We start from the raw sequence: 12,104 nt of genomic DNA, 5'->3' as shown, positions 1-12,104 counted from the left end.
ACATTCGGGCCCGCCCACACTCTGCTGTCTAGGAGATTCGGGCCCCGCCCACACTCCGCTGTCTAGGAGATTCGGGCCCCGCCCACACTCCACTACTAACATGCATACAAGTATCACACATACAACACGTATATTTAATTCTATCAAGCAGTCACATATCCATACTCAAATAATACTATGAGATTCGGGCCCCGCCCACACTCGGTTACTATGAGATTCGGGCCCCACCCACACTCGAATAATAATGAGATACAGGCCCCACCCACACTCTCATACATAAGCAAACACATACAAGTATCACACAGACAACAAGTATAGCAATCCAACAATCTGACTGATATCTATACTCTGATAATAATTAGATACGGGCCCCGCCCACACTCCGTGTTCCCGTTAAGAACATATAAACTATACGGGCCGACATTGGTGCCTTAGACCCGTCCCTACTGGAAGACGACTCACCTTGTACTGCTGGAGTCCCGCTTATAAATCTCTGGCTGCTAGCTGACAGATCCCTAGACTGTCAACATCAAAATAAAACCCCATTAACCATTTGGGTTTCTGTTAGGTGCATTTCATGCACCCATTTTGTAGTTTTACTCCATAAAAGTGCATTGCATTTAGGTTTAAACTCATGCATTTTGCATATTTTTCGGGATTTTTCATGATGCAATTCCATTCACACACTTTTGTGATATTTCAGGGACTTTTGAAGGTAGGATCTTAGTTGAGGTGATGAATAAGAGATTTGGATGAAGTTTCGGGACTTGTGGAGCATCGAGGAGGAAGATATCAAAGAAATGAAAATTTTGGCTTTTCAGAGGTTTACACGACCGTGTAAATGTTTACACAAGCCATGTAAACGAAGTCTCTCGAGCATTGTACTTTGAAAGCCTGGCCAATTTTCGCAGTGTACTTTTTGCATTTACACGGCCGTGTAAACGTGGTCACGGGTTTAAAACAGTTTTTCTTCTTTCTAAAAAGGAGCAACCGGTTCCAGAAAAAGGGGGGTCGATTTTGTGAGTTCTAGAGGCGATTTTGGGGAGCATTTTGAAGGCAATTGTTGCTTGAAAACACTTGGGAACATTTGATTTCACTTTGTAAGAACTTTAATTTCATTTTCTAGACTTGTGATCTTGTTCTAGTCATGAGTGGCTAGAACCCTAGATTCTCCAACTTTATGTCTTGACTTCTAGTTGTGATTTCAATCATATGACTTGATGTTTGCTTTTAATTTTCTATCTAGTGAATTTGATTTTGTTTCAATTGAATGTTTGATTCTAATTGTGATTCTTTTTGGCCAATTGAGTTAGGGTTAAATCACTCATGTTGTCTAATTGCAAAATCCGTAATTGTTTTGTAAAATAGAACAAGTAACAGGTATTAAATCATACTACTTGCAATGATTATAGTACAAATCAAATTCACACATTCTAACACTCCCAAGCTTATGAGGATTATTGAATGTTGTTGGTAAAATTCACATAAAACATAGTGCAATCTTTCACCTATTCTAAGAACTTGTTTAGATTAGGTTAGTTAGATTAGAATTAATTAAAAAGCTTATTTTAATTAATTAAAATGGTGAATGTGAATTGCTAGAGCTTATTAGCATTTCTAATACCAACTTAGATGGAATTAAACAAATATCATTTCATATTTTGAATCACATTGCTAATTAGTCTTGCATAGAGTTGGAGTACTTACAAATATTGAATTTATTTTACTTAATTAATTAATATTTATTACTTCAGTCCTTTATTTGAATCATTGTATCTAAACCCCCCCTTTTGTGATCTCATTTGTACCTTACGCAAAAAGGGTATAAGCACTTATCTCGTGTCTCTGAGGATCGACCCTACTTACCTTGTATTACATTTTTAGTACAAAGTAGTAGTGGTTAAGGAGTTATTTTTACCCCTTTATTTGTTAGCTTTGACACGCCTAACAAATTGGCGCCGTTGCCAGGGACACGGTGTTACTAATTGTTTATGCCAAGATTTTTGTGAGCAGGTACATCTCTATTAAAAAAAAAAACAAAAAGTGTCACTCAGAAATGAATACTCCTTACATTGAAGACCAACTTTCTGAGCTAGCTCAGTTGGTTATGATGATTGGAAATGATCAAAGTGTGCAGCCCACACTTATTCATTGTGATTTTTGCACTCAAAATGGACATCACACCAACATGTGTCCATATTTACAAGGGGAATGGGAGGAAGTGCAGGAAAGGGGAAACTACTACTGGACAAACCAATGGAGTTATGATCAACCTCAACATGATCAATGGTGGGAAAACAACCAAGCTTGGGGAAACAACCAATGCCAAAACCCATACAAAGCTTGGGGAAATGACCAATACCAACCAACTCCACAGTTCCAACAACAATATCCTCCACCTCCCTAACAAATGTCCAAGGTTAAGTGTTTAGGTCCATTAGGGTTCTACTAGGCCGGGCACCACCCACTGCCACCTCGGGCAGTGGTGGTCGGTGGTGGCTCACGGTGGCAGCCACCATTTCCAATGGCGGTGGCTTATAATCTTGACTCAACTCCATCAAAACACCCGAAAAACAACATACACCCTACTACGCTCACACACGCGCACACAACCACCATCATACGGCGACGGGTGGTGGTAAAACGATGAAAGCCACCATCTCACGGTATTAAAAATTAATAGTTTATAAAGTTTCAAATATACAAGGCCTGAATTTAAAAATTTTAGAAAAATATAAAATAAGAAAATATTACGTTAGTCTTCATATTCACGGCTGACAAAAGCAGATCGTTTGATTCTCCTCCAACCGCTGCTTCCAATTCTCTCTCTCCCGCGAGACGCAGACGAATACATTGGCAAATCACACACGAATCTCTGTTCTCGTTTGTTTCAGCTCCAATTTATTGATCTTACAATTTTTTCAGTGGAATGCTGATGTTTTCCAGGAAATAGTCGAGGTTTCTTTCCGAGTGTCTGTTGCAGGATAGAAATTGAATTCGGGTGATTCACAATCTTGTCTTTTCGTTGTTTTCAGTGTCCGATACAATTAATTAGGGTTTCTCTTGTTCTTGGATAGCAACTTCTGGTGAACCGAGTTGCTAAATTGAGTAATCTCGAATTCCAACCGGTTGATTCGGAAAATATAGAATTTGTATGGACTGGGTACATCGGATTGATCGGAGTACTCTTTCGTTCCTTTGATCTTCCGGTGGTCGGAAAAATTATCGACTCGTTTTCTTAATCTGTTAAGTCCAGACGTTTTTGATTTGTTGGTCTGGAGGTTGGTGCGAAGTTAGGGTTTTCTTTTGGTATGAAAAAGCGGGTTTCGATGAATATGCGTTGTTTCTAAGTGCGACAATGATACAGCAGACGGTGAGATCCAAAATGCCTAACGTCAAACGCTGCGAATTGGAGGAAATAGATAGCGAAGAAACGGAAGATGAATATGATCATCTTGCTAAGAGTTTTACGAAGAAACAGAGAGGAGAAATTGAGTTTGCTGCAAGTTCTTATAACGAGGATGGTTTTTTAGGCTACGATAATGCTGTTAACTCGTGGTGCGATGGAGTTCCGTATATCCCTGGTGAATTGAAATCAAATTTGGGTTCAGTTTCGTTACTGAAATCTTCGCGAGGCCGTGTTGCTGTTCGCCCTTTAAGGTTTACTGATAACAAAAGTTTGAAAAAGCGTGGGAATCCGTTTTCTGATAGGGAATTAATATCTAAAAGACAGTGTCTCGAAACAGGGTATCAGGGGGGTTTTAACAATGCTGCAAGTCGAATTTATACCAGTTCACCTGGCTCTGCAACTTTATTTGGTAATACAGTTGATAAAAGCCACGAGAGAGCCATAGAGACGTTGAAGAATGAAAAAAGGAAGGGTTTTTATGGAGTTGAAGATTTTGTTACCGGTGATATTGTTTGGGCAAAATGCTCAAATCGGTTCCCAGCTTGGCCGGCGATTGTAATTGACCCACTACATGAAGCTCCTAAATCTGTACTAAGGGCTTGTGTTCCCGGCACTCTTTGCGTCATGTTTTATGGGTATTCAAAGAGAGGTCAAAGGGTAAGCTTTCTTTGCTAGCTGCATCCTGCATGTTTTTTTTTTTTTTTTTTTTATTCTCTCGTTAGTTTACTTAATAAACTTGCAATCTAGTCTCTTTCCCTCTATATTTTCTTGTTTAAAAAAAAAAAAAAAAACTCGGGATGCCTTATTTACTGAAATATCTGTGAAGATGCTTATAAAAGATTGGTTTTTCTTTTCTTGTACACGGGAAACACTCATGTAAAGATGGTATACTTTGGTATTGCAATTTATGGTCTAGCTTATGTTGTTTTGATGTTTAGGATTATGCATGGGTGAAGGATGGGATGATCTATCCCTTTTTAGACTATATGGAAAGGTGTGTGTTATACAGTTGAGGCTATGAGCCATATCTTAGTTTGTTAGGGGATATAAAGATCTTTTAATCAAGCTAAGTTTTTTGTTCAGGTATCGGGGACAAACTCAATTATATGGTTGCAAGCCAGGTGATTTTCGTATGGCAATAGAAGAAGCGTTCTTAGCAGAAAATGGCTACTTGGATTCAGGCTATGCAGAATGTTGTAGCATTAAGATCCCAATGGCAAGCGTTTCAGATCAGCATCAAGAGTCTTGTCGTCATAAGCAAGCAAGTTGTTGCTTTCATCAATAATTATAATTCTTTTAGACATTTATATGAATCTTTGAAAGGTAGCTTGAATTGATTGGTATATATATGGTATATACCCTTTTGTAGAATGCCTATAGTAAGAAGGATACACAACCTTGTGGCAGCTGTGGTTTGTTTTTTCCTTGTAAAACAATGAAGAAAGCTAAGGGAATAACCTCTCAACAGCTGGCTTGGTGCGAACATTGTTCAAAGGTTTCTACACTTATATGACACACCTCATTATTTCCTATTTTTGTTGTACCTAATTGCAAACTTGCTGCAGTTACGGAAATCAAAACAATACTGTGGCATTTGCAAGAAGATCTGGCATCATTCTGATGGTGGAGATTGGGTGAGATTATTTTTCATTGCATTATTAAAAAATCATTGCCAGTTTTTGTCTACAAATAATGAGTAGTAGCATCAAACTTTTTTCTTTATTATGTCTAGATATGCTGCGATGGTTGCAATGTCTGGGTACATGCAGAATGTGCCAAAGTTTCCAGCAAAATTCTTAAGGTGTTTTATCTGATTTCTTAATGATGTTATTATTTGGTATCTTCATCTTACATGATTATATCACCTGAAGGATCTGGAGGAGATTGACTATTACTGCCCAGAATGCAAAGGGGAATCCACTGTTGTAGATAATAAATCTGAAGCACAACTCAGGTAGGTATCAGTTTCTTTATTCTTTCTTTTTGGGTTTATATATATATATATATATATATATATATATATATATATATATATATATATATAGGTTATCTGATGATGTCATTCAACAGATGTTCAGAGAGTGTGTTGCCTGAGAAAATAAGTGTCATCTGTAGTGGCATGGAAGGGATTTACTATCCAAAACTTCATCTGTAAGTGAGTGGTGAATTTAGCAACTTGTTTCTGATACATGGTCACTTTAGTTCAATGATGGTGTATGGTACCTAATGTTTGAATTAATTAATGTTTAATTGATTTTGTTTTAGAGTTGAGTGTAAGTGTGGTTCATGTGGAACAAGAAAGCAAAGGCTTGGTGAATGGGAACGCCATACTGGTTGTAGAGCAAAGAAGTGGAAGGTCAGCATTAAAGTGAAGGGCTCAATGTTACCACTGGAGAAGATGGTCTGTACAACTTCAAGAAAGCATTGTGTTAATTAGCAAATGTTTTGATTTATATCACACTACTGACTTTAAATAATGCAGCTTTCAGGGTGTAGTGTTAATAGTGTTAAGGCTGTAGCAGTAGGTTTAGATGAAAAACAATTGTTTTCATTTCTTCAAGGTACCGTACGTTACAGTATATATTATTTTTGGTTGTCTTGTTTGTGTTATATTATATAAGATAATAGTATAAAAGAATGTTGATCTGGAAAAATGAAATTACAGACAAGTATGAGGCTGTGAATGCAAAGTGGACAAGTGAACGTTGTGCTATCTGTAGATGGGATGAGGACTATGACGTGAACAAAATTATTATATGCAACAGGTGTGAAATAGCTGTCCATCAAGAATGCTATGGGGTGAGAGACATCCATGATTTCACATCTTGGGTTTGTAGAGCATGTGAAACGCCTCAAGTTGAAAGAGACTGTTGTCTCTGCCCTATTAAAGGTCCACTCATACTTTTGCAATTGTTGAGTTGTTTGTTTGTAAATGTTATATAATAATATGATATAATATATGTTATGTTATGCAGGTGGTGCTTTGAAGCCAACTGATATAGAGAGTTTATGGGTTCATGTGATCTGTGCATGGTTCCGGCCTGAGGTTGCTTTTGCAAGTGATGAAAAAATGGAGCCTGCAACTGGTCTCCTCCGGATTCCACCTGAGTCTTTTGTCAAGGTAGGATTAGGAATAATTTTACTCATCTAAATTCTAGTTCTGACATCTTCTTGTCTTGGTGAAATAAATTTATGCAGGCATGTGTTATTTGCAAACAGGTTCATGGTTCTTGTATACAATGTTGCAAGTGTGCTACTTATTTTCATGCAATGTGTGCTTCAAGGGCTGGCTACTGTGTGGAGGTAATAAATTTGTGCACTTACTTTTTCTATAAAATACGTATCTCATTTGTTTGTGTTCAGCTGCACTCATCAGAGAAGGGTGGCATATATAACACCAGATGGACTCCATACTGTGCTGTCCACAGGTAAGGCTAGGTTTCCTTTCCTTTATTGTTGTCCTAACTTTTTGGCATTTTAGTGAGATGTTGTTTATGCAGAACCCCAGCAGATACTGGCATTGTAATCAGGACATCTTCTGAGGTTTTTTGTGCAAAGAGGTTGCATCAGAAAGAGAAAGAGAGTTTTAAGGGTTCAAGGCTTCTGATGTGTACCAAAATGGAACTCTCTGTCTCTCATTCATCAACCGCACAAGAGAATGATAAAGATGAACCAGAACCACTCTCTGCTGCCAGGTGTCGCATTTACAAAAGATCAAGCAGCAAGGTCAAGGTAGGCCCCAATCCATTAAGACTTGTTTATATATTATTTTTGTGTTTAATGGCAACTTGTTAGCTATTGGTTTCAGAATGGTGTAAAGGAGGCAATATTCCATCGGTTAATGAGGCCAATCCAGCATTCAGTAGATGAAATAGATGGCTTAACCTCACACACAGACACAGTAATTAATTAATTTCTATCTGTATTCTGCATTGGGTGGGAGTGGGACAGGGCATAATGATTAAGCAAAGCTTGTTTTGTTGTTATCTTGGCAGGAAGTCCAAGATTTGAATAACTTCTCTACATTCAAGGAAAGACTCGACTGTTTGCAGGTAGGTATAGTTGATATTACTTGTCTTTCTACCCTTGTAATCCATGTCTTTTCTTCTTCTTATTAATTATTAGTTATTAATTATTAAAATCCAGAGGACAGAAAAGCAGCGTGTCTGTTTTGGTAAATCTGGCATACATGGATGGGGCCTCTTTGCAAGGCGCAAGATTCAAGAAGGAGAAATGGTAGGTAGTAGTGGATTTTTTTTTTTTTTTTTTATAATAATAGTAAGTTTGATTTATTTAATGTTTGTGGGAATGCAGGTGCTTGAATATCGTGGTGAGCAGGTGAGGCGCAGTGTTGCAGATTTGAGGGAGGTGCATTATCGGTCTCAAGCCAAGGATTGCTATGTGAGTCAGTTCTGCAATCCTGTTGTTTATTTATTTAATATAATAAAAGTAAAACAACTATAAACTATTCTATTTCTTCTTGTTTTTGGCTTGCATTGTAGCTCTTCAAGGTCAGCGATGACATTGTAATTGATGCCACAAATAAAGGGAATATAGCACGATTAATCAATCATTCGGTAATTGAAAACCATCACCCCTTTCTTTTCTTTTTGTTTCGTGGTAATTTAAAAAGAAAAAAAAAACATTTATTTGTTTTTCTTGCAGTGCATGCCAAATTGCTATGCTAGGATATTGAGTATGGGTGCAGATGAGAGCCGAATAGTTCTTATAGCCAAAACCAATGTATCTGCTGGCGATGAGTTAACGTATGTATTGCATATCTTGCTTTTAAGGAGGGTTCATTACTTTATTACTTCATTAATTTTGAATATTTAATTGTGAATGCTTCAGGTATGACTACAAATTTGATCAAGATGAGCAGGATGAACTTAAAGTCCCTTGTTTATGTAGGGCTGCCAATTGTAGAAATTTCATGAATTAGTTTCTTTTACACATTACCACTGTTAACCATTTTTTATACACAACTACACAAGAGGTATGCATATCAGCATATTATTTGAAGACCACCTTACAGTTTTCCTGATTATCCTCTCCGAGGCAGAGGTATATATTAGGAGATGAATTTACTACAAGCATATGTAAATCTAACAACCCTCTTTCTTGTTTTAGTTTGCTAGGCAAATGAACACAGATGAATTTTCAAGTTGGTTCTTTTTTTTTTTTTTTTTGTCTAGGTGTGAGTCCATTAATCTTGTTGGTATGAAAAAAAGGAATTTTAGTAATGCGTTTGTTATCAATGGGTATTATTATTATATTGATTTATGATGTAATTTGCTCCAGTAGTTTTAACTCACGTTTTATACCAGGATGATTTTTACATATTGTTTTCAAGTTGGATTTGTGGGTCGATGGACCCTGTTCTGTTTAGTTGTTCTTGAAATATCTAGCTTAAGCCTCTCTTGGTGATAAACTTTGACATTTACTACAAGTAGCGTGCAAGAGGATGATTGTTACTAGGTCCGACTTCGATCGCCGGAGTAGGGAGGAGGGTTTGGTATGATGGACAAGCTGAGATGAAGGAGGGTGCAACTAGGGCTTCATGGGCTCAATTGTATGTAGTTCAAGCGCATCAGTTAGGGTTGCATGCTCGTCAATTGCAATGGATGAAAGAAGTCAAGGGTGGACTCAAGTGAATCGAAGGAAGCATGGGAATCAACAAAACGTTTTTGATCACCTTGGATCGAATCTGAGACAAATTCAGACCCACATATATGTGACACTCGTTTTTGGATAAAATATAAGTTATAGTGTAATATAAACTTAGAATGTAAAAATGTGTGTAAAAACTAAAATGATGTTTTGGAATTGTGTGATTCCAACATGTATTGCTAAAGAAATATTGTCCAGAGTAAAGAGCTTAATGTGTTAAGAAGTAGAAATTGTAAGCAGGGGTAAAGTAGGAAATTTGGGAAAATTTTATCATGCATCATTATTATATATATATATATATATATATATATATATATATATATATATAGAGAGAGAGAGAGAGAAAGAGAGAGATGACATGATTTCAAATCGAGAAAGTGGTTGATGTAAAATGAACAGTGGCGGCAACGTACCTTCATAAAGTCGCAGCGTGAAAGAGGTAAGGCACGACACAATGGAAGTAGGATGCTATAATTTTTATGGCTAAGTTTTTAACGACAGACAACAAAAGTGTTGTATATAGTGAAAAAGTAGTGACGTGACAAAGAGGACATGACGCAAACAAACATATACCGTGAAGCAAAGTCGATAAAGGGGTAAAAATCGGATAAAACAGAAAGGAGTCGTTTTCAATCCCATTATTTTACCTTCCTCGTTCCAGAGTAGAGAAACACAAAGAAAAGAAGGTTTGATCGGATTTTCAAGGGAGAAACAAGGGGAGATCAAGAGGAAGCTTCCAAAATGTGTTAATCACTTCTAGAATCAAGAGTAAGTTCTATATACTAGTTAATCTTGTTCAAGTTGGGGCTAACCCACTTGGCTAACAAGGAGGTATTGAGTTTTATCCCAAACATATACTAACCTCGTCGTTCAAAAAAAATTTAATCTTATAATTTAGGGTTGATATGAGTTTGGGTTGTGATAACCCTAATCATAGTAAACGATTCCTATGTTGAAATTTTGATGTATAATAATAAATAAAGGCTATAATAACATGATTCTAAGCCATTGAGTTGTAAATTGAATTTAATTGTTTGAATTGGAGATGAAATTGTTATGAACCCTAGAAATTAACATTTAGGGTTTTGATAAATTGAGTTCATATCATATCTAATGAAGTTATATAGATGATAAATTCGTGGAATATAAGTAAATTAAGTATTTAAAGTTGTATGAGATGTATTAGGAATGTGAATTACGACAAAGTAAAGAAAATGGAAACATAAGGTGAGAAAGAGAGTGGTATTGTAGTGAGAAATCGTGTCTTAATGCAATAAGACACTTAAGTTATCCATGTATGAAGTTATTGAAGTTATTATATAATTGAGTGTTATGATTTTAATGTTGTGATGTTATAGAACATATAAGAGAAATTACATAATAAGTTATAACACTCAATAGATGTGTTATTACTTAGGTTTCGGTGAAGCAAGGACTAGGATCGGGACGGGATCTTAAAAATTCAGAACAAGTTATTCTCAAACGATTCAAGGTGAGTAATTTAACTTTAACTCTTGTGATATATTTTGGAATTCAAACTAGATTTGTTTAATTGTATCTATGTTATGAATTGCCATTAAAAGTACTTTAATGAGACATGTCTTGGTAAGACTTATAAAGAGTATAAGTTCATTATACTAAAAGTATTTAAGGAGTTTAGTATATAAGATGATTAGGGTCATATATGAGTATGTGATATCCTTAATCAAATCAAGATCCTCCTAATGAGTTATAGGTGGGCAATATTCAATAGAATGAATGTGTTGAGAATAACAAATCTTCATAAACTTATCATTGAATTATATATCTTTTTTTATATCCTTTGTTAATATTTATAATTTATGTTAAGGTATATTGTGTATATATTTGGAAACCTGTTTTGTTAGAATTGTGTAGGAAGGATTGTAAGTGTCAAGTTATATTAATATTTGGATTGCAGCTTCTAATCTCAAAGTTGGTGTGGTTGATAAACACACATATCCTACCCATCCTGTTATACGGGTGGATGTTACCTGAAATTGACCCATATTTCTACCCAGAGTATATATTGAAGATGTGTGTAACTTTCATTATCAGAGATCAATTTTATACTCACCTTGTTATCTTCTCTCATTCTCTCTGTACTGTTCTTAGGGTTTCATCATTAGGGTTTATTCTTCGATCTTTATTATATTGTTCTTAGATGAGGAGTTTGTTGATTTGAAAGCATAGTGAATTTGTAGTGAGGACTTTCTTTTGTAAGTTTGCTTGAAAACTAATTGGTTCTTATGAAATGAGAACTGTTGATGTTGTGGTATTTTGAGTTTGTAGTGATTTTGTGTTTGTTAGATGGTATCAGAGCCTCGTTTGGCCATTTTTGATCTGATTTCATTTTGATTTTTGATCAAGTTAGGGTTTCAGGTCTATGTTTTAGGGATGATCTTTTCTCTAGATCTGGTTCTAATTATTCTATCTATTGTCGGATCCTGGGGTTGATTGTTCATTTATGTTTCTAATCAATTGTTGGTTGCTTGTTCTCTAAGATCTGTTATCAGATATTGTGTTTTTCTTAGAGCTTTTTTCAGCTCTTGTGTTTGGTGGTGTTCATCAACTTGGTAGTATTCTTGTCACACATTTGAGAGTAAACGTTTTGCAATAGCAGCAAACGATTAGGTTTAACAATTTGTTAAGCCTAACGGTCAATACTATTAACAACGGTCAATGTCAAGTGTGTGCAAACAAGATACTATTAGCAGTGCTTGTTCTGGCATTTGAATGCCTTGTCTTCTTCAGTGGTAAATCTGTGATTCAGATTTATCGAAACAACATTGCTGCTCGCTCAGTATTTTCTGTGGATCACTGTAAGTCTCGCACGATATTCCTTTATTGTTTTTTTATGTTCTTGATTTATCAGCTATCTGCTGATCACGACTCTTCACGTCTGTAATTCAACGTGCTCTAGCCTTGTTAGTGCTATGAATCTTGTTTGAATTATAGAATCTATCTTGTGAATTATCGTGCTTAGGGTTCAGATTCCTGATTCATC

General features: G+C 36.1%; 1 protein-coding gene across 2 annotated transcripts; it reads left to right on the top strand.

The window, feature by feature from the left end:
• Positions 1–2,779: 2,779 nt before the first annotated feature.
• Positions 2,780–8,688, top strand: SDG14 (SET domain protein 14). 2 transcript variants are annotated; one of them, XM_079059459.1, is made up of 22 exons: positions 2,780–4,066; positions 4,348–4,403; positions 4,493–4,670; positions 4,779–4,904; positions 4,975–5,043; positions 5,142–5,210; positions 5,281–5,363; positions 5,480–5,560; positions 5,675–5,810; positions 5,892–5,970; positions 6,075–6,299; positions 6,385–6,530; positions 6,629–6,712; positions 6,773–6,837; positions 6,910–7,141; positions 7,218–7,310; positions 7,405–7,461; positions 7,556–7,645; positions 7,724–7,810; positions 7,912–7,986; positions 8,075–8,175; positions 8,261–8,688. In XM_079059459.1, the coding sequence occupies exons 1-22, from the start codon at positions 3,359–3,361 to the stop codon at positions 8,349–8,351; spliced, it is 2,931 nt and encodes a 976-aa protein (XP_078915585.1). In that variant the 5' UTR covers positions 2,780–3,358; the 3' UTR covers positions 8,352–8,688. The 2 variants fall into 2 exon arrangements, with proteins under 2 accessions (XP_078915585.1, XP_078915584.1); XM_079059458.1 differs by having other exon boundaries at positions 6,608–6,712.
• Positions 8,689–12,104: the final 3,416 nt, after the last annotated feature.

This window comes from Lactuca virosa, chromosome 7 (genome assembly GCF_052849685.1).
Source record: "Lactuca virosa cultivar CGN04683 chromosome 7, Lactuca_virosa_CGN04683_v6, whole genome shotgun sequence".
Taxonomy (NCBI): Eukaryota; Viridiplantae; Streptophyta; class Magnoliopsida; order Asterales; family Asteraceae; genus Lactuca; species Lactuca virosa.
This window is presented reverse-complemented; position numbering and strand designations above follow the sequence as displayed.

Coding starts and splice junctions, on each gene's coding strand:
- SDG14 (XM_079059458.1), top strand. CDS start 3,359: ATGATACAGCAGACGGTGAGATCCAAAATGCCTAACGTCAAACGCTGC. Junction 5,211..5,280: donor TTTCCAGCAAAATTCTTAAG/GTGTTTTATCTG, acceptor TATCACCTGAAG/GATCTGGAGGAGATTGACTA. Junction 7,811..7,911: donor CTCAAGCCAAGGATTGCTAT/GTGAGTCAGTTC, acceptor CTTGCATTGTAG/CTCTTCAAGGTCAGCGATGA.